The 26,587-nt window shown below is 40.8% G+C and overlaps 2 protein-coding genes across 4 annotated transcripts; both read right to left on the reverse strand.

Annotated features, from left to right (window-relative positions):
* Nucleotides 1-1,900: 1,900 nt before the first annotated feature.
* On the reverse strand, nucleotides 1,901-5,334 carry LOC105007350 (ladderlectin-like). The gene is made up of 6 exons (XM_010866252.3): nucleotides 5,008-5,334; nucleotides 3,371-3,434; nucleotides 3,072-3,184; nucleotides 2,549-2,683; nucleotides 2,225-2,336; nucleotides 1,901-2,068 (listed from the first exon to the last, which is right to left on the reverse strand). Exons 2-6 carry the CDS (start codon nucleotides 3,426-3,428, stop codon nucleotides 2,001-2,003), a joined length of 486 nt encoding a protein of 161 aa, XP_010864554.2. The 5' UTR covers nucleotides 3,429-3,434; nucleotides 5,008-5,334; the 3' UTR covers nucleotides 1,901-2,000.
* Nucleotides 5,335-10,460: 5,126 nt separating this feature from the next.
* On the reverse strand, nucleotides 10,461-26,058 carry LOC105007351 (ladderlectin-like). Of its 3 annotated transcripts, none has more exons than XM_020056549.2 (6): nucleotides 13,319-13,405; nucleotides 12,335-12,398; nucleotides 12,034-12,152; nucleotides 11,401-11,535; nucleotides 11,071-11,185; nucleotides 10,461-10,989 (listed from the first exon to the last, which is right to left on the reverse strand). In XM_020056549.2, the coding sequence occupies exons 2-6, from the start codon at nucleotides 12,390-12,392 to the stop codon at nucleotides 10,919-10,921; spliced, it is 498 nt and encodes a 165-aa protein (XP_019912108.1). In that variant the 5' UTR covers nucleotides 12,393-12,398; nucleotides 13,319-13,405; the 3' UTR covers nucleotides 10,461-10,918. The 3 variants fall into 3 exon arrangements, with proteins under 3 accessions (XP_019912108.1, XP_019912109.1, XP_028971108.1); XM_020056550.2 differs by having other exon boundaries at nucleotides 13,323-13,400; XM_029115275.2 differs by lacking the exons at nucleotides 12,034-12,152; nucleotides 12,335-12,398; nucleotides 13,319-13,405 and adding exons at nucleotides 25,606-25,724; nucleotides 25,938-26,058.
* Nucleotides 26,059-26,587: the final 529 nt, after the last annotated feature.

The raw sequence follows: 26,587 nt of genomic DNA on the forward strand, positions 1-26,587 counted from the left end.
TTTTTCAACCCTGCTCCTGGAGGCACCCCGCCCTGCAAGTTTTAAATCTCTCCCTGCTCTGTCACACCTGATTCAAATGATCAGCCCATTATCAAGTCCTATATATATTGAATACTGTAAATGCTGCAAGTAATATAGTATTGAATGTCTGTGTGTGCAGCAGTGGCATAGAAATACAGTAGTCCACTGCAAAAGCCCAATGACCAAAGAAACTCTAAATTATAGGTTTTCAACACTCCTTGTGGACCCCCCAGCCATAGCACAGTTTAGTTTTAGCCCTCAACAAGCTCACCTGATTCAACAGGTAAGGGCTTGCTTATTAGTTAATAAGTTGAATCAGGTGTGCTAGCTCTGGGATACATGAACTAGATGGAATGGCTGGGGGGTCCCCAGGAGAGGTTTGAAGACCTATTACCTCATATTTCAATTATGGCTTTAATTTTGAAAAATAAAATCTGCGTTAGCACAGCTAGCATAATATCCTGCTGCTAGAAGAACGGTAATGAAGCCTCGAATGGCCATCACTATCGTCTCCTACAGTTCTGGAAATAATAGGCTCTGTGCACAAGCGTATGGACGAACATCTGCTCCAACAAGCAGAACAAGGGATTCAAACTCTACGTATCGAGTTATCTGCACAGTAGTTACTGTATCAATGTCACCAATGGCTAATAAGCTGTTAAAACGGCCAGTGGAGATTTCTCCGGATTCTCTGAGTCTATTAATTATATTTTCTACTGTAGATGATGAAATCCCTAAATGTTTTACAATTTTACACTGAAAAACATTATTCTTAAATTGTTGCACTTACATTATTTGCCCGCGCAGTCTTTCAGAGTAGTGAACCCCTCCCCATCTTTATTTCTGAAAGACTCATCCTTTCTGGGATGCACTTTTTATACCCAATCATGTTACTGACATGTTGCCTATTAATGTAATTAGTTGTGAGATGTTCCACCAGGGTCTTTTTTAGTATTACACAACTATTCCTGTCTTTTGTTGGCCCTGTCCCAGCTTTTTTGAAACCTGTTGCTGGCATCAAATTCAAAGAGGGCATATATTATTCAAGGAACAATAGAATTTTTCAGTTTCAACATTTTGATATGTTGACTTTGTTCTAGTCAGGATTTAAATTATTTGCATATCTTTGCATTCTGTATTTATTTTTTACACAGGGCCACGTTTTTGGAAGTGGGGTTAGACACTGGGGGCCAAAAGTTTGGAATAATGTACAGATTAAAATTTTATGTAAAGAATTTGGTACTTCTATTCACTGAAGTTGCATTCAACTGATCAAATTGTAGTTGGGACATTAATAGTAGTCACTTCATTAAAGGGATAGTTTGTCCAAAAATCTTATTTTTCAAAAAATTCACTTACCAAAAGTTAATCCGAAATGGACAATTTTTGCAACCATCCATTATTGTCTCCAGGCTGTAATTAGCATTCTTATCATTTAAATTAATGAATGGAAACGGTTTGTCCCACTACAGCAAATCTGAATTGAAAGCGGAAAACGACGAACTAACACTCCAAACTAAGACTAGTGGTGTTGTTTAACTGAAATAAAATGACTATGTTGTATGTTTTGCGTTGTATTTGTAATTTCAAATAAACAGGTTCTTCCTGTGTTCACTGGTCGGTTTTGTTCACAATTGCATCAATCCGAGCATTCAAACTGCAATGATGGCCAGCCTGCTGCCTCTCTCCTTGACAAGCTCAACGGCTCGGCTGCATTTACTTTTCTGGTCGTAATATTTGAGGTTGATTTTTAATATACTCGCAAATCCAAAACAACCTTTAGTATGTGAATATCATTAATGTTTAATAATGACCCACAACATAATGCATGCAATAGTTTTATTGACATCAAACTACAAAACACTTCTCAGATAAAGCATTCCTTTTTACAGCGATAAATCTACTTTAAAAAGTATTACATTTTAGCATAAAAGTGTTAATTTAATATTTGACTCAGTTGAGTTGATGCTTTGCTGAATTTAATGGTGTCTGAGCTTGCACACAGAAGGCAAGGTCAATTCACAGCGTAAGTCGTTCCAGTATCCAACTATTAGAGAGAAACACAAGAAACTCAAGTCATTCTCAAATCAACTAAGATGTACACACAACCATGCAATGCTTTGTATATTTAAGATCAAAATAATATTATGAATGAAAATGAACTTGATGAATGGATCAGTGAATGATAGTGGGCTTACTGTACCTCCAGCATTAGTCTGAATACATGGCTCCTTGCCTCCAGCCTTATTGGGCTCTCCACTTGCCCAGTTATGGTAATCGAATCTGGTTCCATCACTCCAGAACCACACCCTGTTCTGTGGGAAATAAATAGGATCTCCGTATCAAAGAAATACCAAATTATCATTATTACATGGGTCAACGGATTGTGTAGTTGACATTATTTTCAGTTCATTTATATCATCTGACTTTTTCCTTGGAGATCACTTTTGACTTAAATTGATGATTAAAGGTCCAATTCATCTGTGAGTATTGGGAAAATAACAGGAGTTGTCCTTCCTTGCTTTACCTCATAAGCATCAGATCCACCAATCCAGGTCGCGGGGTTAGAATTAGTTGCTCTAAACACCACATCCTTCACAGCCTCATTCTCACCGGCGTTGTGAATAGACACCAGGTTTCCTCCAAGGGACAGACAGTTTTGCTAGAGGAAGACAGAGGCATTATAATGTAAGCATTAGTCAGTAGTCCACTCTAGACAATAACATTAACATATCAGCAATCAAATCTAATGAGATTCATAATCCAGGCTCATAGAACACTCAGAGGTGGCTCCAGTTTTTTAAACCAGGCAAGTAGTGGTTTTATTAAAATAAATCAACACCAAAATTACAATATCAACACCATAGTATCATTAATGGCAGTCCCCATAGGCAATGTTGAAGGTACACAGTACTGATCCCCCCACAGAAGGAAACACAGAACCAAACAGGTGGAAACAGGGGTGATGGGTGGATTTACACCTGCATGCTAATGAGAAAAAAAAAAAAAAAAAAAAAAAAAATTTAAATTCAAATTGAGGGTGAAAATACCTCAGCTTGGGGCCATGTCCTCTGAGTGCTGATGTAGATGTAACAATGTGAGTTATATTCGGTCCAACCAGAGGGACATGATTTACCACATCCCTCATCCTGCTTCACTACATCTAAAAGGATCAGACACAAGGCATGTTGGACTTTAAAGGCAATTCTAGATAAACTGATCTCCTTGGATTATAAAAACAACTTTATACTATGTCACCTAGTCCACACACACACACTATAATACAGAAAACAGATTTGATGAATGAACAAATGAATGAATAAAAAGTGTGAAGTAGATTCCTTCTTACGTGCGTTGCCCAGAGCAACTACAGAACTGAGAAGGATAAGAATGTTCAACACCACCATTGTCTCCTGAGAGAGAGAGAGAGATGGAGGGACAAAATGAGATCACCACAGGTGTGAGACTGCAGTGCATGCATTCATTTCCAGAACCTCTCACCTCAACTTTATTTTAGTCCTGATGCTAAACAAATACACAATATACAGCTCTGGAAAAAATTAAGAGACCACTGCAACGTTTTCTTTCCTTTCCAGTACAACAACCTCTCTCTCAACATCTGTAAGACTATGGAGATGATCGTGGACTTCAGGAAGCTGAAGTGTGTTCATCAAAGATGACCTCAACTGGTCCAGGCAAGCAGACTCTGCATCTCCTGCTATTTCTTCCAAGCTCTTGAGACTGTGCTGGGAGACATATTAAACCTCCATGCGACAGCTCGTATGGATGTGCCATCCTGGAGGAACTGGACTACTGTACCTGTGCAATCTGAATAGGCTGCAGGTACTGCCTCATGCTACCAAAAAATGCGAAACTGGAGAACAATCAGTCAGGAAGGATAAGGAGAGCGCAATTGTCTGTGGCCACCACTTGCAAAACCATTCCCTTTTTGGGGATTGTCTTGCTGTTGCCTCTCCAGTGCCCCTTTTGTCACTTTAATTTGCACAAAACAGGGGACGTTGATTCACGATTCCTTATCCTGACTGGACAGATTGACATCCATGAAGTGTAATTATATATTATGAAAGGAAAAATACGACAAAGGAGACCAGAAACATTTGCATCGCTGATACCCTATATCATGCAATAGTAGGAAAATATTTCACTTTCAAAATTACAGCAATTGATCTCCTCAGTTCCCAAACACTTACAGAGTGTTGTTAAAAGAAGAGGTGATGCAACACAGTGGTATACATGCACCCATTTTTTTGAAATGTGTTGCTGGTATGATATTCAAAATGTGCATATACCTTTCCAAAAACAATACATTTTCTCAGTTTCAACATTTGATATGTTGTTTTTGAACTAATGTCTGTACAATATAGGGAGTAAATGATTTGCACATTTCCACAGCATTCTCTTTTCTTTTTGCATTTTACGCAGCGTCCCATTTTTTAGGGAAATTGTAAATTATGTAATAATTTGTGATAACTGTAAACATGTAATTTTTACTTGGGTGGACCTTATATGTAGCTTCGTAAAAGGTGTTAGAGTCAATTCATTAAGACAACAGCGTTGTTCATAAAATGCTATGCTATACCTTGTTACAGCATCTGCTAAAATGTGTGCAACTAACAAAACTTTGAATCTTCAAACTCAGTCCTGGGGACCTCATGTGGTGTACATTTTGTAAAGATTTTGGGAAACTGCTAAGAAATAACAGGTATCACCTCTTCAACCACATACAGTAGCTTCCCCTACTGAACACAGATGTGGATTGTTCCTAAACTGCACACTATTCCCAATGTAGTGCACTATTTTTAACATTTGGAATGAGGTTGATGCCTTATTTTAGAGACAAACATTTTCTTGAAGTTAAAGATCTATTCTCTCCCATGGCGCCCATTTATATATAGCATAGCCCACTATATATAGTGCATCATTGTTGACCAGAAGCAAAGAAATGAAGAGCTGTTGAAATCTCACCTGTAATATTCAGTTTCACGTCTCCTGAAATGTTTGAAGGTCTTCAGTTGGTCTCGCTCTGTTTCTCCAGACAGGGAGATCAATTCTAGTCTTCTCTCTTCTTCTTCTTTAAATATGTTTTTCAGAGTCACCTTCCAGGCGCCAGTTTAGAGTAAAATGTTTGTCCTGTCTATTATTTGCTGCCCTGCAAATGTCGACCGATAAAATGCTAAACAAAACTAAATCCTGTACAAACAGCAAGTTGAACCTCTTCTCCAGGCTTTTTAACTAGAAACATTTAATCAGAGAAATTCCCCAAATTGGCAGGATGTTTTGAAAACCTTTCTATGAAAAGTGTATGAACCACATGACTGAATATTGTGCAAATACACTGATCAGCCATGTCATCATGACCACTGAGAGGTGAAGTGAATAACACTGATAATCTTGTTATCATAGTACCTGTCACTGGGTGGAATTTATTAGGGAGCAAGTAAACATCCTGTCCTCAAAGTTGATGTGTTAGAAGCAGGAACAATGGGCAAGCGTAAGGATCTGAGCAACTTTGACAAGAGCCAAAATGTGATGGCTGGACGACTGTGTCAGGGTATCTCCAAAACTGCAGCCTTTGTGGGGTGTTCCCAATCTGCAGTGGCCAGAACCCAAAAATTGTAACAAAACAACGAGTTCAAGGTGTTAACCTCCAAATTCCCCACATCTCAATCCAATCGAGCATCTGTAGGATGTGCTGGAAAAACAGGTCAGATCCATGGAGGCCCCACCTCGCATCTTACAGGAATTAAAAGACCTGCTGCTAACGTCAGTTGCCACAGCACACTTTCAGAGGTCTAAAGGAGTCCATGCCTCAATGGGTCAGGGCTGTTCTGGTGGCAAAAGTGGGACCTACACAATATTAGGCAGGTGGTCATAATGTTATGGCTGATCAGTGTATACATCACTGCAAACATGTATCACACTCTTTTTGTCTGACAGTATATGTTGATCTATTCAAAGTTCTACACTCACCTAAAGGATAATTTGCAACACCTGTTCAATTTCTCATTAATGCAATTATCTAATCAACCAATCACATGGTAGTTGCTTCAATGCATTTAGGGGTGTAGTCCTGGTCAAGACAATCTCCTGAACTCCAAACTGAATGTCAGAATGGGAGAGGTGATTTAAGCAATTTTGAGCGTGGCATGGTTGTTGGTGCCAGACGGGCCGGTCTGAGTATTTCACAATCTGCTTAGTTAATGGGATTTTCACACACAACCATTTCTAGGGTTTACAAAGAATGGTGTGAAAAGGGAAAAACATCCAGTATGCGGCAGTCCTGTGGGCAAAAATGCCTTGTTGATGCTAGAGGTCAGAGGAGAATGGGCCGACTGATTCAAGCTGATAGAAGAGCAACTTTGACTGAAATAACCACTCGTTACAACCGAGGTATGCAGCAAAGCATTTGTGAAGCCACAACACGCACAACCTTGAGGCGGATTGGCTACAACAGCAGAGGACTCCACCGGGTACCACTCATCTCCACAAATTGGAAAAAAAGGCTACAATCTGCACAAGCTCACCAAAATTGGACAGTTGAAGACTGGAAGAATGTTGCCTGGTCTGATGAGTCTCGATTTCTGTTTAGACATTCAGATGGTAGAGTCAGAATTTGGCGTAAACAGAATGAGAACATGGATCCATCATGCCTTGTTACCACTGTGCAGGCTGGTGGTGGTGGTGTAATGGTGTGGGGGATGTTTCCTTGGCACACTTTAGGCCCCTTAGTGCCAATTGGGCATCGTTTAAATGCCATGGCCTACCTGAGCATTGTTTCTGACCATGTCCATTCCTTTATGACCACCATGTACCCATCCTCTGATGGCTACTTCCAGCAGGATAATGTCACAAAGCTCGTATCATTTCAAATTGGTTTCTTGAACATGACAATATGTTCACTGTACTGAAAAGGCCCCCACAGTCAACAGAGCTCAACCCAATAGAGCATCTTTGGGATGTGGTGTAACTGGAGCTTTGTGCTCTGGATGTGCATCCCACAAATCTCCATCAACTGCAAGATGCTATCCTATCAATATGGGCCAACATTTCTAAAGAAGGCTTTCAGCATCTTGTTGAATCAATGCCACGTAGAATTAAGGCAGTTCTGAAGGCGAAAGGGGGTCAAACACAATATTAGTATGGTGTTCCTAATAATCCTTTAGGTGAGTGTAGGTTAGATAAATCAAACGCATACACAAGACCAAACGTTCTGCAACTGCTTCTGCGCTGCAATGCTGCAAGCCAATAGCAGCGTTCCATTTGAAATTAATTAACTTCCGGTGTATCACTGCACATTGACGCTGCAGATCTGATCGAGGCTTCCCATGGTATTGCGCAATAGCCAAGCACACATGCGTCTCAATCTTTTACAGCATCCATATTAGGAACATTATCATTCCTCATTCCTCCCAAGAAACTCTAGAATTCCTCCTACTCAGTCATCACCCCTCCCCCGGTCAAACGTCGCCCCTCCCTTGGTCAAGTATCCGCTCTCGCCTTGTCAAACATCACCCCGATTAAGCTTTAGTCCTCCCCTGGTCAATCGCTAGTCCTCCCCTGGTCAATTGTTAGTCCTACCCTGGTCAATCGTCAGTCCTCCCCTGGTCAATCGTCAGTCCTCCCCTGGTCAATCGTTAGTCCTCCCCTGGTCAATCGTCAGTCCTCCCCTGGTCAATCGTCAGGCCTACCCTTGTCAATCGTCAGTCCTCCCCTAGTCAGTCGTCAGCTGTACCCTGGGCAATCGTCAGGCCTACCCTTGTCAATCGTCAGTCCTCCCCTGGTCAATCGTCAGGCCTACCCTTGTCAATCGTCAGTCCTCCCCTAGTCAGTCGTCAGCTGTACCCTGGTCAATCGTCAGGCCTACCCTTGTCAATCGTCAGTCCTCCCCTAGTCAGTTGTCAGCTGTACCCTAGTCAATCGTCAGCCCTCTTGACAAGGGGAGGACTGACGATAACAAAACAAAGTCAAATGTAAACACTGCAGAAAAAGAGTGTCAGCGACCAAAGGTAATACCACCCATCTGTTTCAACACTTGGAGCACAATCACGTTACCCTATATGAACTGGCTCAAAAACGAGAGACTCACCAGCGCCCAGCAACAAGTGCCTCCACAAATCAGGTGTTGATAACACAAGCATTTCCAAATGATTCACATTACGAAAAGGATTCAAGAAGATGGAAAGAACTAACTGACGCCATTTGTTACTACATTGCGAAGGATATGGCTCACATCACTACAGTGGAGTGCAGTGGGTTTAAACACCTTATTAAAATTCTTGACAGAAAATACACTGTGCCATTGAAATCATATGGTTCCTCTTCATCTCTTCATCACTTTGCAGCCCCATTTGATCTTTCGTCAAGTAGGACGATGGATCCATACTTGAGCCTTACTTTGCATTACATTCATAATGAATGGAAGCTGCAAAACAGATGCCATGAGACGTCATATTTTCCGGTCGATCACGTCAGAGATTATTGCACAGGGTCTTAGAGATATGCTTTCTGCGTGGGAACACCCGGAACCTTGTGGCCATAACGACAGACAACGGCACTAATGTTGTCAAAGCTGCTCTGCTCAATGGATGGACACGGCAGCAGCGTTTTGGACACAGGCTGCACCTTGCAATCGGCATGTGCAGATCAACTTAACAGACACAATGCTATAATAATCAATAATCTAATTGGGGATATCTGGGTGATGGCTGCTGTATTTTTTTTGTCTTTATTTCTATGTGTCATAAATGATAATGTCTATGTTTTTATATAACTTTTTTATTCTCCTTTTCTCATCTCAATCAATCAATCAATCAAATCAAATGTATTTATAAAGCCCTTTTTACAACAGCAGTTGTCACAAAGTGCTTTAAAGAGACACCCGGCCTTAAACCCCAAAGGAGCAAACAACAGTATTGTTGGATTTCAGTGGCTAGGAAAAACTCCCTAAGAAGGTCGAATTTTATGAAGAAACCTAGAGAGGGCTCAGAGGGGTGACCAGTCCTCTTCTGGCTGTGCCGGGGGAGATATGAAGAGTCCAATTGGAATAATAAATACATTTCTCTGGGCTAAATCCAGAGTCTATTTGACTTTAGACTAGGTCAAAAGTATGACCAGGTGGACAAGGACAGGGACAGCAATGGGCCCCCCAAACCAGGTACTCCGCAGGTGTGGACCAGGACCTCATCTCCTCCTAAAATGTTAAACTGGAGGAGACTGAGAAAAGTTAGAAAGTGCATTCCTCATATCCCCCAGCACAATAATATAGCAGCTTAACACCTTGGAACTGAGACAGGGGGGGTCCGGCGACACTGTGGCACTACCCGGGGGAGGCCCCGGACAGGGCCCAACAGGCAGGAAATCAATCCACCTACATTGCCAGGCATCAACCAAAGGGACACCCACCAACCGCAACCCCCCTGAAAGAGGGCCGAGTATTGCCAGCAGCGTACAGGCCAATTGCACAAGTGCGCAACAGAGAGACAACAAGCCAGTGTCTCTTCCCCCGAAAGGCTTTGGAGGAAGGGCATCCCAGTGGCGACGAGAGCCCACCTGGCAAGACAGCAAGGGTGGACAGTATCAAGCCTACTGGTCACCTTCACGCCCCTGGGCCAGGCTACACCTAATTATAAACCGTGCTGTAAAGATTAGTTTTTAGTAGACACTTGAAAGTTTGCACTGAGTTTGCATTTCTAACCTTAATTAGGTTAGAAATGCAATCATTCCACAGGAGTGGAGCTCTATGAGAAAAGGCCCTGCCGCCAAGTGTTTGTTTAGAAATTCTAGGGACAATTAAAAGGCCTGCATTTTGCGATCTTAGGTTGCGTGTAGGTATGTATGGCTGGATCATTTCAGCAAGGTAAGTAGGAGCAAGTCCATGTATTGATTTATAGGTTAAGAGTAAAAACTTAAAATCAGCCCTAATCTTCTAATCATCTTTGCTGTGCTGATGTTCTTGTTAAACACTTTGTTTCATGTGTTTAAAAATGTGCTATATAAATACAATTTTACTTCAGCACATTAAATAAATACTGTGACAACAGCAACATTTTTTTTTTATATAGAACCTTTCTTAATGTTACATTGGGCTTGAAATTACAATGCTACAATGTAAACATCAGATTACAAAACAAAGCAAAAAAATCTAAATCGTTCATTAATGGTAATCGAGGTAAAATGTTAAATTAATCGTGATTTAGATGTGAGGTCATATCGTCCAGTCCTATAGACTACCATGGTCTTGTCAGATCCTTTTATTTAGTTAATAAAAAGAGGAGGGTGGAATGCACTGAAGCAGGATGTGACCTCTGCAACTGATTGCCTCTCCCAATCCCTCACTTCTGTCCCTCAAATTCACTCCCCTCCCCCCTACCAATGTTGCAATAAAATTATAATTTGTAACCAGTTTTGTTAATGGGGTTTTATTTATTCAAGCATGATAGACATTTTTGTTTATCAAATGGTCAGAAATAACAAGAAAATGCATAGATTTCACTCATAAGGTAACTCATAGCCTTTACTCTATGCGGACCAATCATGCTTACTGTCATGCGTAGTCATCCCCCAAAGGCCCATTCTGAGCCAGGAAAAACCCTGCATTAGTCAATAATGCCAATGCCATTGTCTATATCATGTCTATATCTGACATAGTAATAGGCAAAGAAAATCAAGTGGAAAAACACAGAACTACATGTTAAATAGACATTTTGGTGAAATACTTTAACACTTGTTTTATTAACACCAAACCTCAAAACCATTAGTCAACATTTTGTAATGTTGCTTTTATAGCAAGTAATCAACTAAAAAAATGATTAAGACTTCACCATAAAGTGCTCATAATTGACACAGTTGAGTTGCATTTGTTGATGTTTTGCAGGATTTAATGGTGTCTGAGTTTGCACACACAAGGCAAGCGTGATTCACAGGTTCTATCGTTCCAGTATCCAGCTCCTTGAGAAACAGATAAAATAGTTATTCCCAGGACATCTGAGATGTACACACAACTGTGAGATGATAGTGGGCTTACTATACCTTTATAATTTGTTTGACCGCAATGCTCTATGCCTCCACGACCATTATTGGGTTCTCCACTCGACCAGTTACTGTAATCAAATGTGGTTCCGTCACTCCAGAACCACACCTTGGTCTGTGGGAAATAAATAAGTTCTCAGTGTCATAGAAATACCAAGTTATTATCATTATTACATGTGTAAATGGATAGTGTAGTTGACATTATTTTCAGTTCATTTATATCATCTGACTTCTTCATTGGAGATCACTAGTGACATAAATTCAAGGGTAAATGTCCAATTCATCTGTGAGTATTGGGAAAAGAACAGGAATTAACTTTCCTTGCTTTACCTCATAAAGATCCGATCCACCAATCCAGATTGCGGGGTTAGAATTAGTTGCTCTAAACACCACATCCTTCACAGCCTCATTCTCACCAGCGTTGTGAATAGACACCAGGTTTCCTCCAAGGGACAGACAGTATTGCTGGAGCAAGAGGTACACAAGGACAGAGGCATTATGTAATGTAAGTATTAGTTAGTAGTCCACTCTAGATAATAACATAATCTAGAATGTAATGAGATTTATATTCCAGGCTTATAGAACATTCATAGATGTGTCTCCGTATATAAAACCAGGCATGTGGTGATTGTTATAAAAAGATAATTCAGAAAGAAAATGCCACATTAGTTGAACCCCCCCCCCCCCCTCCCCCACAGAAGGAAACACAGAACCAAACAGGTAGAGACAGGGGTGATGGGTGGATTTGCACCTGCATGCTAGTGAGACCAGTCACATTAGAACTGAGTGGGTAACCTGATGATTAAACAGTCTGAAATCTGGTATTGTGATTGGAGCAATTCCTGACGTCAGCTGATGCGTCACTGGTCAATGACCACTCAGGTTTCCTATCTGAATTGGCTATGCTAATTCAGAACAAAGAAACAGTTCGTTTTCAATTCAGATTCAGGGTGAACATGATACCTCAGCTTGGGACCATGTCCTCGCAGTGCTGTTGTAGATGTAACAATATGAGTTGTATTCAGTCCAACCAGAGGGACATGATCTACCACATCCCCAATCCTCCTGCTCCTCCACTCCATCTAAAAGGATCAGACTCAAGGCATGTTGGACTTTAAAGGCAATTCTAGATTAACTGATCTACAAATCTCCTTAGATTATGAAAACAACTTTATACAAGGTCACTCAGTCAACACACACACACACACCTCAGTTATGAATTAACAAATTAATTAATAATAAAGTGTGGTAGATTCCCTCTTACTTGTGTTGCCCAGAGCAACTACAGAACTGAGAAGGATAAGAATGTTCAACATTGCCATTGTCTCCTGAGAGAGAGAGAGAGAAAGAGATCACCACAGACAGTTATGAGACTGCAGTTTCACATTTGCCCTAGGATCCTTTCATTTAGATTTGACGTCTTTGGAGGGATTACACCGAACTCATTTTAACAGGCACTGGAATGTAGCGTAAGGTGTAACGTGAGCCACCGCAAGGTCAGTTAACTTCCACCCTGGCTTATGACACGTGTCCAGTCTGCAATGGCCCTATCGGTCGATCTTCCGACAGACAAACCTTTTATGTTGCGGTTCCTGTAGCTCAACAATATTAGTAGCCGTGCTAATTTAGAACCGGTTCACTCACCGAGCCTGAGGTACTGAATGTTGCCCCTATGGTACTTTTGCTGGCGCTAATTAGTCATTAGGACCCCTTTTAGTCGGTTTAGACTACTGTCTGGTGCTCTCCAAGGTGTGGGTCTTTCCCAGCCGTATTCCCAAGCCATTTTTTCTCTGTTCCAGGATGCAGACCGTTTCCATCCCCATATCCCGGAAGCAACCCACACATAGAGCTCCAAACTGTGGTCTCCCCCCCATATTTGAATTGAGTTTCAATCCCCCAATTTACTTGACCCTTCAACCTCCCGAAAACTGAGCCTTTTGGGCCATTCTATTGTGTTTCACATTTCCATCATTTCCAATGATCTACTCCATTACACTTCAATTAAACAACCCTCTGTATGCTTATCCTTCTCTCCACAGGAAATAATACTTCATCATGGAGTGCCAGTGGTTCAGAGTGGGAGGGGTGGGTTAATTTTTCAAGGTCTAAGTTTTGATTTGTTAGTCTCACTGGCTACTATCAATACGCAAGCAGGGCTGAGTCTCAGAGGCAGAGGAATTATGATCAAACATTTGACTGACAGACACACACACACACACACAGACCAAGAGTGGGACGGAGCTCCTACCTACAAGTTCCCAACTTTATTCAAGGGATTCAGTCAGCATTCAGTCAGAAGATCCAGTAGCCAAGAGTCAGATCAGCTCTTCTCTGGTGTTCGATCGAACTCTTGTTACTGGACTCTCAAGCCCTTTTATAATGTTTATTATTCATGATGTTTATAAAGGAGGTACACATTTTACATAATTGATCAATGATTGGTCTATCATCAACACATGACCTATACTTTACATCCCCTCCCCTAGTCCTTATTTGGCATCTATGTAGGCTCTCCCCATCTCTTCACAGAGCCTTTGCCAGCAACACATTTAAAAAAAGTTGGGTCAAAGGCGTGTTTAGTGCGTTGCATCTCCTTTTAATATCAATCTGTAAGCGTTTGGGAACTGAGAACAATTGCTGTTGTGTTGAAATGTTTTCCTGATTTGTCTCAGGATTTCAGCTACTCAACAGCTCTGAGTCTCTTTTGTCGTTTTTTTGTTTCATAATGCGCCGAATGTTTTCAATGGATGACAGGTCTGGATTGCAAGCAGGCCAGTTTAGCACCCTGCGTCTTTTACTACAGAGCCATGCTGTTATAATACATGCAGAATGTGGTTTGGCATTTATCTTGCTGAAATAAGCAAGGCTTTCCCTAAAACTTATGTAGTCTGAATGGCAGCATATGTTGCTCCAAAACCTGTGTATATATGTGCAAGTCACCCATGCCGTGTGCACTAATGCACCCCCATATCATCATTGATGCAGGCTTTTGAACTGTGCACTGATAACAAGCTGGATGGTCCCTCTCCTCTTTAGTCTGGAGGACGTGGCGTCCATGAGTCCCACAAAGAATAAAAATGTTTGTTTTGTTAGGCTACAGGACAGTTGTCCACTTCACATCAGTCCATCTTAAATGGCATTGTTACTGGATCTTGTTTATATATGGTCCTTTTTTTGCATGGTTATAACATTTGTGGAAGCAGCGACGTGTTCACAGACAATGGTTTTCAGAAGTGTTCCTGAGCCCATTCAGTGATTTCCACTACAGCATCGTGTCTGTTTTTAATGCAGTGCTGCCTGAGGGCCTGAAGATCAAAGCCATTCAATATTGGTTTTCGGCCTGGTCCCTTGCGGAACAGAGGTTTCTCTGGATTCTCTGAATCTTTAATGATACTACGTAATGTAGATTATGAGATTCCTAAACACTTTGCAATTTTATGTTCTGAAATGTTATATGTGAATTGTTGCACTGTTTGACTGCGCAGTCTTTCACGGAGTGGTGAACCCCTCCACATCTTTACTTCTGAAAGACTCATCTTCTCAGGCTTGCTTTTTTTATACAGTTGTGCTCATACGTTTGCATACCCTGGCAGAAATTGTGACATTTTGGCATTGATTTAGAAAATATGTCTCATGGCTACATAATGATGACTTAAAAAACTGGGTTTTAAAAGTAGATAACAGAAAAATTTAATGTACATTTTATAAAAGTACTATTGACCTATCAAATATGGGAGAGGGAGCACTTTGCAGCCACGCATACTGCCATACTGGCCAGCCTTCTCTCCCCACGTGCATCGATGAGCCTTGGCCGCACATGACCCTGTCGCCAGTTCACCGGTTATCCTTCCTTGGACCACTTTTGAAAGGTACTGACCATTGTAAACCGGGAACACACCAGAAGGGCTGTTTTGGAGATGCTCTGACCCAGTCGTCTAGCACTCACAATTTGGCCCTTTTTGTCCCATTTTTCCTGCTTCTAATACATCCACTTTGAGGAAAGAATGTTCACCTGCTTAATATATCCCACCCACTGACATGTGCCATGATAATGAGATTATCAGTGTAATTTACTTCACCTGTCAGTGGTCATAATGTTATGGCTGATTGGTGTATATTTAAACAGTGAAAACTTCGTTTTCTACTGAAAATATCTGTGATCTAGTAAATTTTGCTTGCAAATTGATGAGTTTAAAATACTGTGGACTGGTTTTTGTCTGCTCATTGTTCTGCACAAATGCTGCTTGTTTTTCTGTTCACTATAGGTCATGGAAATTCAGCTTTGTAGTCATTGACACTTGGAAAAGTCATGGAATTTGACAATTGACTAGAGTGGGAACCCTGACTCATTATTACATTTTTGTAAAATGTATTTAAAGATAGTGATCATAAGAAACCATTTATTATCACATAGTAGTTTGGCTCCTTTTTAAAATCATAATGATAACAGATATCACAGAAATGGCCCTGATCAAAAGTTTACATACCCTTGAATGTTTGGCCTTGTTAGAGACACACAAGGTGACACACAGAGGTGAAAATGGCAATTAAAGGTGAGTTAACCACGTCTGTGGCTTTTCAAATTTCAGTGTCTGTGTGTAAATAGTCAATGAGTTTTTTAGCTCTCAAGTGGATAAACTGAGCAGGCTAGATACTGAGCCATAAGGAGCAGAAAAGAACTGTCAAAAGATCTGCATAACAAGGTAATGGGACTTTATAAAGCTGGAAAAGGATATAAAAAGATGTCCGAAGCCTTCCAAATACCAAGTTAGATTTCAGCCAAAACTACCAGAAGAATTGTTCGGGATACAAAAAAAAAACACAGGTAACTTCAAGAGAAATACAGGCTGCTCTGGAAAAAGACGGTGTGGTTGTATCAAGGAGCACAATATGACGATACTTGAACAAAAATGAGCTACATGGTCCAGTTGCCAGAAAGTTGTCTACAATACAACAAAAAGCCAGGCTACAATAAGTCTGACAACACATTGACAGGCTTCACAGCTTCTGGCACAGTAATTTGGAGAAATGGGACGAAAATAGAGCCTTATGGTCATGACTGTAAGTGCTATGTTTTGAGAGAAGTCAACAAGGCCTACAGTGAGCAGAATACCATCCCCACTGTGAAGCATGGTGGTGGCTCACTGATGTTTTGGGGGGGTGTAAGCCCTAAAGACACGAGGAATCTTGTGAAAATTGATGGCAAGATGAAAAAGCAGCATGTTATCAGAAAATACTGTCAGACAATTTGCGTTCTTCTGCACTCTAACATGACAGTAACCCTAAGCACAAGGTCAAGTTGACCCTCCAGTGGTTACAGCAGAAAAAGGTGAAGGTTCTGGATTGGCCATCACATTCTCCTGAGCGTAATATCATCTGACCACTCTGGGGAGATCTCAAATGTGCGGTTCATGCAAGACGACTAAAGACGGCATGACCTGGAGGCATTTTGCCAAGATGAATGGGCAGCTGTACCACATGCAAGAATAGACAACTATTACAAATGAATGCACACTGTCATTGATGCTAAAGGGGGTAATACACAGCATTAAGAACTAAGGGTATGCAGACTTTTGAACAGGGGTCAGTTAATTTTTTTATTTGTTGCCAAGTTTTGTTTTTTGATTTTGCCATTCTGTTATGACCTACAGTTGAATGTGCAAGGAGAAATGCTCAGTAACATAGATTTAGACAGATTTGTGAACAATTTTGAGAGAAATGGGCCTTTTGTGTACATAGAGAAAGTCTTAGATCTTTGAGTTCAGCTCATGATAAATGGGGGCAAATACAAGTGTTGCGTTTATAATATTGTTCAGTGTATATTATCAATTTTCCAAGGGTATGCAAACTTTTGAGCACACCTACTGTATGTATAATCATGTTACTGAGGGTTGTAGTATAATTTAACTAAATGTTTAACAACATCTTTAACAAAATGTACATTTAGAGTCACTGAACCCTAATGACCCACCAAGAATACTTAGTCCACCTGGTATACTGAGTCCTCCTGGTATACCTGGCCCTTTAAAGACTTGTACTTGTATTTACTTCACCAAACAAAGAGCAACATGGTCTTATGACCAACCATTAGTAGCAAATACATTACAACACACAAGTTCTGCAATATGTTGATAACCTTAGTTAAGACAACTTGCTAAACATCAACAGGTTGTGGTTTTACCAAGAGTATACAAAATTCTAAGTGAATGTTGCTACACTTCCAAATATGTTGTGTAAACCCAATACCAGTCAGATCCTGGCTATGCATCTAGCCATCTTTACGCTGATCTGGGGCCATAGTCAGGACCTGGCAGAGTAGAGGCCTTTAGGCCAGTGTTTTCCAACCCTGTTCCTGGAGGTCTCTCCCTCTTCTGTCACACCTGATTAAAATAATCAGCCCATTATCTAGTCCTAGATGAGCTATATTAGGTATGTTTGGGCAAGGAGAAACCTAAAACATTAGGAACATCTGTTCAATTTCTCATGAACGCAATTATCTTATCAACCAATCACATGGCAGTTGCTTCAATGCATTTAGGGGTGTGGTCCTGGTCAAGACAATCTCCTGAACTCCAAACTGAATGTCAGAATGGGAAAGAAAGGTGATTTAAGCAATTTTAAGCGTGGCATGGTTGTTGGTGCCAGACGGGCCGGTCTGAGTATTTCACAATCTGCTCAGTTACTATTATTTTCAGGCACAACCATTTCTAGGGTTTACAAAGAATGGTGTGAAAAGGAAAAAACATCCAGTATGCAGCAGTCCTGTGGGCGAAAATGCCTTGTTGATGCTAGAGGTCAGAGGAGAATGGGCCGACTTATTCAAGCTGATAGAAGAGCAACTTTGACTGAAATAACCACTCGTTACAACCGAGGTATGCAGCAAAGCATTTGTGAAGCCACAACACTCACAACCTTGAGGCGGATGGGCTACAACAGCAGAGGACCCCCCCGGGTACTGCTCATCTCCACTACAAATAGGAAAAAGCGGCTACAATCTGCATAAGCTCACCAAAATTTGACAGTTGAAGAATGGAAGAATGTTGCCTGGTCTGATGAGTCTCGATTTCTGTTGAGACATTCAGATGGTAGAGTCAGAATTTGGGGTAAACAGAATGAGAACATGGATCCATCATGCATTGTTACCACTGTGCAGGCTGGTGGTGGTGGTGTAATGGTGTGGGGGATGTTTTCTTAGCACACTTTAGGCCCCTTAGTGCCAATTGGGCATCGTTTAAATGCCACAGCCTACCTGAGCATTGTTTCTGACCATGTACATCCCTTAATGACCACCATGTTGTTTGCTCCTTGGGGTTTAAGGCCGGGTGTCTCTGTAAAGCATTTTGTGACAACTGCTGTAAAAAGGGCTTTATAAATAAATTTGATTGATTGATGTACCCATCCTCTGATGGCTACTTCCAGCAGGATAATGCACCATGTCACAAAGCTTGAATCATTTCAAATTGGTTTCTTGAACATTACAATAAGTTCACTGTACTGAAATGGCCCCCACAGTCACCAGATCTCAACCCAATGGAGCATCTTTGGGATGTAGTGGAACGGGATCTTCGTTCCCTGGATGTGCATCCCACACACAGTTTGACACAATGCTCAATGGTGTCTAGCGACTGCTGAAACATGCAATGTGGTGGTTAAAGACAGTACCTCTCAAGTGGATGACCTAAGTTCGAATCTATTGAGAGAAACTACATTTAATAATTTTATTTGTGGGCCGCAATAAAACTGTTTATGTTTATACAATATTGTGACTATTTCTGGTTGATTACACGATTCTCTCGTATTTTCTCGTCAATTAGCTGTTAAAACGGCCAGTGGCAAAAAAGGATTTGTTCAGGGTAGACATGAGGCTAAACTGACGCCTCTCAAATATACAGCTCTTTGTTGTAGTGGTTAACGACACAGCCTTCCATGTGGGAGACCTGGGTTTGAATCTTGAGAGGGCTATGCTTTCTATTACAGGCCTGCTGAACTAGGCTTGCCTGGTTTCTTGTTATTGTGCAATTGAGGGACCCCAGTTGATGGTGGTAGAGGCCTGGAACTAGCCATTGGGGACATGGATGTTTAAAAAAGCCTTATAGATTATACAATTTGGTCGCGAAGAGTAATTCAAGAATGGCATTTTTCTAGGTATCTAGCCTGAGAAGTGATAATCTGTGGCCCAGATCAGATACAGGATGCATAGGGAGAATAGACATGTATTACACTGATGAGTTAAAACATTTACTTCTCACAGGTGAAGCAAATAACATTTATCATCTGACAAGGTCTGGTTAGATTAGATGGTAAGCGAACAATGTGTTCTCATTGTCAGTGGGTCGGATGTAGGAGAAATGGGCAGGAGTAAAGACCTGAGTGACTTTGACAAGGGCCAAATTGTAATGGCCAGATGACTGTCAGATCTCTGAAATGGCAAGGCTTGTGGGGTGTTACAGGTCAGCAGTGGTGAGTACCTCCCAACAGTGGTGCGAAGAGGGAAAAACCACAAACCGGCAACAGGGTTTTGGGCATCCAAGGCTCATCATTGTGCAAGGGAAACATTTTACTGATGGTTATGGGAGGAGTGTGTTACAAAACAGTGCATCGCACCCTGCTGTATATGGGAAGACGACAAGCCGTGGAGGGAGCATGATGCTCTGAGCAATGTTCTGCTGAGAAGCCCTGGGTCTGGCCATTCATGTGCCCCACCCCCTGAAAAAAAAAATGCACTTTGATTTCTCTGCTGCTGACTTTGCCAACTAGTGGCTTCGATGAAGGAAAGTGTACCTATTCTGGTTGTCAGATGTTGGTTTTCCAAGACACCTTAAGAGGGATGCACTTAATTGTTAGAAGCGGCTGCAAAATGATATAAATGTAAATATGTGTACGTCAATTTTGACACCTACCTAATCGCCCAGGCACACCCCTTCATGGCAATGGTATTCCGCAGTGGCGAACTGTAACTATTGGAGCTAGGCCCTCAGCTGCAAAAAAACATCTGACCGTCATACATATAGCTACAGAAACTAGGATGCCTGTGTGTAGAGCATGACTTGAGACCTTTCTTTTGCAGATCTACAGTGGATGTAAAAAGTCTACACACCCCTGTTAAAATGCCAGGTTTTTTTATGTAAAAGAATGAGATAAAGATAAATCATGTCAGAACTTTTTCCTCTTTTAATGTGACCTATAATGTGAACAATTCAATTGAAAAACAAACTAAAATCTTCAAGGGGGAAAATTAAAAATAAAAAGCTTACAATAACCTGGTTGCATAAGTGTGCACACCCTCTTATAACTGGGGATGTGGCTGTGTTCAGAATTAACCAATCACATTCAAACTCATGTTAAATAGAAGTCATTACACACCTGCCATCATTTAAAGGCAAGGCAAGGCAAGGCAAGGCAATTTTATTTATATAGCCCATTTCATACACAATGGTCATTCAAAGTGCTTTACATAAATATCCATTTGACAGAGGTATTGTTACAGAAATAAGAAAGAATAAAAACCATTAAGAATATAAAATCAAATACAGAACAGTGAAGAAATAAGAAAAATTAAAACCGTTAAGAATATAAAGTCAAATACAGTTTAGAATAAAAAATATAATAAAATAAAGGACAGTGAAAACAGTTGGACGGACAGTGGCACAGTGCTCATTCATTAAATGCAAAGTAAAATAGATGTGTTTTGAGTCTGGATTTGAATGTGACTACTGTAGGAGCACATCTGATCTCTTCTGGAAGCTGGTTCCAGCTGCGACTGGCATAATAGCTAAAAGCAGACTCTCCTTGCTTAGAGTGAACCCTTGGTATTTCTAGCTGATGTGATCCTAATGATCTGAGTGTTCGTTTGGGTTTATATTCATTGAGCATATCTGCAATGTATTGAGGTCCTAGGCCTTTGAACGATTTATATACCAGTAGTAATACTTTAAAATCGATCCTATATGTAACCGGCAGCCAGTGTAAAGACCTGAGGACTGGTGTGATATGATCATATTTTCTGGTTCTGCTGAGAATCCTGGCCGCGGCGTTCTGTACGAGCTGCAACTGTCTTATGGTCTTTTTGGGAAGGCCAGTGAGGAGTCCATTACAATAATCCACCCTGCTGGTGATGAAAGCATGCACTAGTTTTTCTAAGTCTTGACTAGAAACAAAGCATCTAATTCTTGCAATATTTTTCAGATGATAGTATGCTGATTTAGTTATTGCTTTGACATGACTACTGAAGTTAAGGTCTGACTCTAGAGACACACCGAGATTCCTGACTTGATTTTTAGTTGTTTGACCTTTAGAGTGAAGGTACGCGTTCACCTTTAGAACTTCATCTTTATTTCCAAACGCAATAACTTCAGTTTTATCTTTGTTTAACTGAAGAAAGTTTTGGCACATCCAACTATTTATTTCATCAATGCATTGGAGCAGGGAGTCAATTGGGCTGTAATCGTTTGGCGATAGGGCTAAGTAGATCTGTGTGTCATCTGCATAGCTGTGATAAGAGATTTGGTTCTTTCTCATTATTTGGCTCATTGGGAGCATGTACAGGTTGAATAGGAGTGGCGCAAGAATTGAGCCTTGAGGAACTCCGCATGTCATGGACGTCCACTCAGACCTATGGTCTCCTATACTCACATAATACCCTCTTGCTTCTAAGTATGACCTGAACCATTTTAGGACTATCCCAGAGAGCCCCACCCAGTTTTCCAGCCTGTCTAGAAGTATGTTGTGATCGACAGTGTCAAATGCAGCACTTAGATCAAGTAGTATCAGCACTGATAATTTGCCTGAGTCAGTATTTAAGCGAATATCGTTTATTATCTTAATGAGCGCTGTCTCTGTGCTGTGATGCGGTCGGAAACCAGATTGAAAATTGTCAAAGTATCCGTTTGAGCTTAAGAATTTGTTCAGCTGATTGAAGACAACTTTTTCAATGATCTTGCCTATGAAAGGAAGATTTGAGATCGGTCTATAGTTGTTTAATATGGTCTTATCCAGATTGCTCTTTTTCAGGAGGGGTTTGACAACACCAGTTTTCAGGGAGTTTGGGAAACTTCCAGAGAGAAGTGAGGCATTTACCACTTTTATGAGATCTACTTCTAAACAGTTTAACACACTTTTGAAAAAAGATGTGGGAAGTGCGTCAAGGGCACATGTTGATGTTTTAAGGTGTTGAACAGTTTCTTCCAAAACTTTGCAATCAATTTCTTCAAAATCAGACATAGTAACCACTTTCTCAGGTTGTGGTTGGATCTGTCTGACCCCAGCACTACTCGAGGATGTGCTGATCACCTTTCTGATATTATTGATTTTCTCAGAGAAAAAGAATGCAAACTCACTGCACTTGCTGTCTGAGAGCATTTCACTGGGAATCTGGCTTGGGGGATTTGTTAGTCTATCGACAGTAGCGAAAAGAATGCGAGTAAAAGGGACTCTGATTAATCAGATAGTAAGATTTTCCTGACATTTTCCTGAGCAAAAGCCATGGTCCGCAGAGAGCTTCCAAAGCATCATTGTTGAAAGATTTCAGTGAAGAACAAAGTAAAGACAGTCATCATCAAGTGGAGAAAATATGGCATAACAGAGACATTACCAAGAACTGGACATCCTTCCAAAATTGATGAAAAGATGAGAAGAAAACTGGTCAGGGATGCATCCAAGAGGCCTACAGCAACATTAAAGGAACTGCAGAAATTTCTGGCAAGTACTGGCTGTGTGCTACATGTGACAACAATCTCCCGTATTGTTCATATGAATGGGCTATGGGGTAGGGTGGCAAGACGGAAGCCTTTTCTTACAAAGAAAAACATCCAAGCCCGGCTGAAGTTTGGAAAAACAAACATCAAGTCTCCCAAAAGCACATGGGAAAATCTGTTATGGTCTAATGAAACAAAGGTTGATCTTAATTTCAAAAGATATGTTTGGCGCAAAAACATTATTTGTGAATGGGATCCAATCTGGTCCCATCATAGCTTATATTGAATCCAAGTAAGCTAACATTTCATGCTCCAATAATGTAGTGAACAGATGACAGAAGCTGTTTTCAGTCACAACACTGTGAAATCTCCTCTTTTCAATAATTTTACCTCTTTTGATCAAGTGAGCAGAAATTATGAATGTATTACTGTAGCTTACTTGCCTATGTAGAGGGGTTGAAATGATGACTATGTATGTAAACTTATAATTGCAACTGTAGCATATGGCTTTTTGAGTAACAGAGGACAATGTTGGCCATGCCCGGTGGAGTACTCTTTTAGATGGAGTATAATGTTTGCTAACCTAACTACAGTAAGGTTTCCACCGTATTAGGTAGCTAACGTTAGCGTCTGTAACTAATAAAACAAAATTCTTAGCATGGTGATTGGGTTCTCCTTCTCTTTTAACATCCAGATTGTTTGCTTTTCTTTCATAGACAGCTCCCTGACCATGATCTTGGATTAAGCCTACAGACTCCAAAGGCAAAAGCAAAGGATAAATCTGCAACACTGAGATATTTTACAAATAAAATGGAGGGATGGAACTCAGACCATGCTGTTATTCTTTGTTCATAAAACATACACATATTGAATGCACTGTAGGTCTACTTGTGCATGCATATCAGTTACTTAAAAAATAAAACATAATATACAAGCCAATGACATTACAGATCACAATCACTGTGCTCTGCAATGGCTATATGACTTGCAGATGATATCTGTCTGTTGTCGTTCTTCCTGAAAATGTTGGTTTCAAAGGCTTACATTTTAATTAAAAAGACACAAACTTTCTAGCTGAAGAGACTTTAAAGCAGTGTTTCCCAATCCTGGTCCTCGGTACCGGGTGCATGTTTTTGCTTTTGCCCTAGCACTCACACACCTGATTCAAATAAGACCTGATAATAGGTTGATTACGTCGATCAATTGTGTAAGTGGTAGGGGAACATTGAAATCCATCTGTATATCCTGAACAAATCCTTATTTGCCACTGGCTGTTTTAATAGTTAATTGGCCATTTGTGAATGACATTGATACAGTTAAACTGACTAACGTTTCTTACTATTCCATTTGCCACTGTTACACGTTTTAATAGCGTATTAGCCAGTAATAGGCTTCCTGGAGTAGTCATAAGAATTGAGCAATTTCTAGCAAGTCTACCAAAGCTATTTCATTTCATTGCATAAGAATGGATTTCTTACTTTCATGGCAAAACAACAATTTCTTTCATTCGGTCAGTCAGTCAGCCAGCCAGCCAGAGATGTCCTTCAGATATGTAGAACTTTGTGGAAGAAACGAGCGACACAGAACAAATTACAGTGCCCTCCATATGTATTGGGAATGTAAAGTCAAAATTGCTATGTTTGTGGTACACTCAAGTCAGATTAAAATAAAATGTGTATGAGGTAAGTAAATTTCGGATGGAACTCTGACTGTGCTGTTTTTCTTAGTTGGAAAATAATTCAAAAATAAGAAATAAGAGTTGGAATTCTGTACTTTTGCCTCATTAATATATTTTAATTGTACTTTCATATGTCTTGAGTGTACAGCAAAAGTATCAGTTGTGCCTGAAAAATAGATAATTAAAAGGGTATAAAAGCTATCAAAACATACTGTTATGATTTCTTAACTGTATAATTTAGGTTATTCTCTTGTCTAATTCTCAGATTTCTTTATTTTCGCACACATGGGGAATGTTTTTTAAGTGCCATTGCTTTTCAAGTAAAAATAATATATATAATAATTTTTATATTCTCAATACTCTGAAGGCTAACATTGTAAATGCTTTGTCTATTGTATGAAATGACATAGTGTAATTGTTTTTTCAAATGATTATCAGTGCTTCTATGCCTATGACTTAATAATATCTGTCAGCATCCACTTTGTCAGGTGTCCATTATCTATTTAACACTCCACAATATAACTTCATATATTGCTTGACTGTTTGGTGTCATGTCCCTTGTACTTTGTGCAAGTCGTTGCCATACATTTAAAAACATCTCGGTGGAGAATCAAGTTTAGGGCCAGAACTCCCCCTTTTTTTCTCCAGCTACATTTTAAGTCTTGGTGAGTTACAGTACACTGCAAACCCAACCATGAATACCATACCATACCATCTTCTTCCGCTTATCCGGGGCCGGGTCGCGGGGGCAGCAGTCTAAGCAGAGATGCCCAGACTTCCCTCTCCCTAGACACTTCCTCCAGCTCTTCTGGGGGGACACCGAGGCGTTCCCAGGCCAGCCGGGGGACATAGTCCCTCCAGCGTGTCCTAGGTCTTCCCCGGGGTCTCCTCTCGGTGGGACGGGACCGGCACACCTTCCCAGGAAGGCGTTCCCGGAGGCATCCGAAACAGATGCCCAAGCCACCTCAGCTGACCCCTCTCGATGTGGAGGAGCAGCGGCTCTACTCCAAGCTCCTCCCGGGTGACCGAGCTTCTCACCCTATCTCAAAGGGATCGCCCAGCCACCCTGGGGAGAAAGCTCAGGTCCCCTGTCTGAACTGAATATGCTAATTCAAAACAAAAAGACAGGTTGCTTTCAATTCAGATTCAGGGTGAACATGATACCTCAGCTTGGGACCATGTCCTCGCAGTGTTGTCGTAGATGTAACAATGTGAGTTGTGTCTGGTCCAACCAGAGGGATATGATCTACCACATCCCCAATCCTCCTGTTCATCCACTAGATCTAAAAGGATCGGACAGGGCATGTTGAACTTTAGAAGCAATTCTAGATCAATTGATCTACAAATCTCCTTGGATAATGAAAATGTTTTATACTAGGTCACTCAGTCAACACACACACAAACACACACAACACAACAAAATTATTAAACAGAAAACAGATTTGATGAATTCAAACATTTTTAAATAATGAAGTGTGAGGTAGATTCCCTCTTACTTGAGTTGCCCAGAGCAGAGAAGTCTCCCAGAGCAACTATAGAACTGAGAAGGATAAGAATGTTCAACATCGCCATTGTCCCCTGAGAGAGAAAGAGATCACCACAGACAGATATGAGACTACAGTCAACACACTATTTTTCGGGACCTCTCACCTACACTCAGCTGATGCTGAACAAATACACAGTTATCTATATTGTATACACACACACACACACACACTAAAAGCTCTGGGTTAATGGTATTGTCTGTGCTAAGCCCAGAGCATGGTCCTCTGCTCTGGGGTCCTGGAGGCTTTGAGGAGGTCCAGTTATGACCTACGGAAGGCAATCAGAAGTGGTGCATCCTTTCCAAGGTAAAGGAAAATCCCTTTCACAACATCCAGCCAAGTGAAGAACACTCTCCATGATGTAGGTATTTCATTATCCACGTCTAAGAGAGGACTTCCAAAGAGCAAATTCATTGGGTTCACAAGGTGCAAACCATTCATAAGCCTCAAGAATAAAAAGGCCAGTTTAGCAAAAAAAACATTAAAAAAAGTCAGCCCAGTTATTTAACAGCATTCTTTGGACATTTGAAACTAAAATCAACCTTTACCAGAATGATGGGATGAAAAATGTACGGAGAAGGAGGAGTGTGAAGGCTATGAAA

This window comes from Esox lucius, chromosome 19 (assembly GCF_011004845.1).
Source record: "Esox lucius isolate fEsoLuc1 chromosome 19, fEsoLuc1.pri, whole genome shotgun sequence".
Classification (NCBI taxonomy): domain Eukaryota; kingdom Metazoa; phylum Chordata; class Actinopteri; order Esociformes; family Esocidae; genus Esox; species Esox lucius.

Coding starts and splice junctions, on each gene's coding strand:
- LOC105007351 (XM_029115275.2), bottom strand. CDS start 26,013: ATGGCGATGTTGAACATTCTTATCCTTCTCAGTTCTATAGTTGCTCTG. Junction 25,725..25,937: donor CTCTGCTCTGGGCAACTCAA/GTAAGAGGGAAT, acceptor CGATCCTTTTAG/ATCTAGTGGATGAACAGGAG. Junction 11,536..25,605: donor GGACATGGTCCCAAGCTGAG/GTATCATGTTCA, acceptor CTCTTGCTCCAG/CAATACTGTCTGTCCCTTGG.
- LOC105007350 (XM_010866252.3), bottom strand. CDS start 3,428: ATGGTGGTGTTGAACATTCTTATCCTTCTCAGTTCTGTAGTTGCTCTG. Junction 2,684..3,071: donor GGACATGGCCCCAAGCTGAG/GTATTTTCACCC, acceptor GTCTTCCTCTAG/CAAAACTGTCTGTCCCTTGG. Junction 2,337..2,548: donor GTGGATCTGATGCTTATGAG/GTAAAGCAAGGA, acceptor TATTTCCCACAG/AACAGGGTGTGGTTCTGGAG.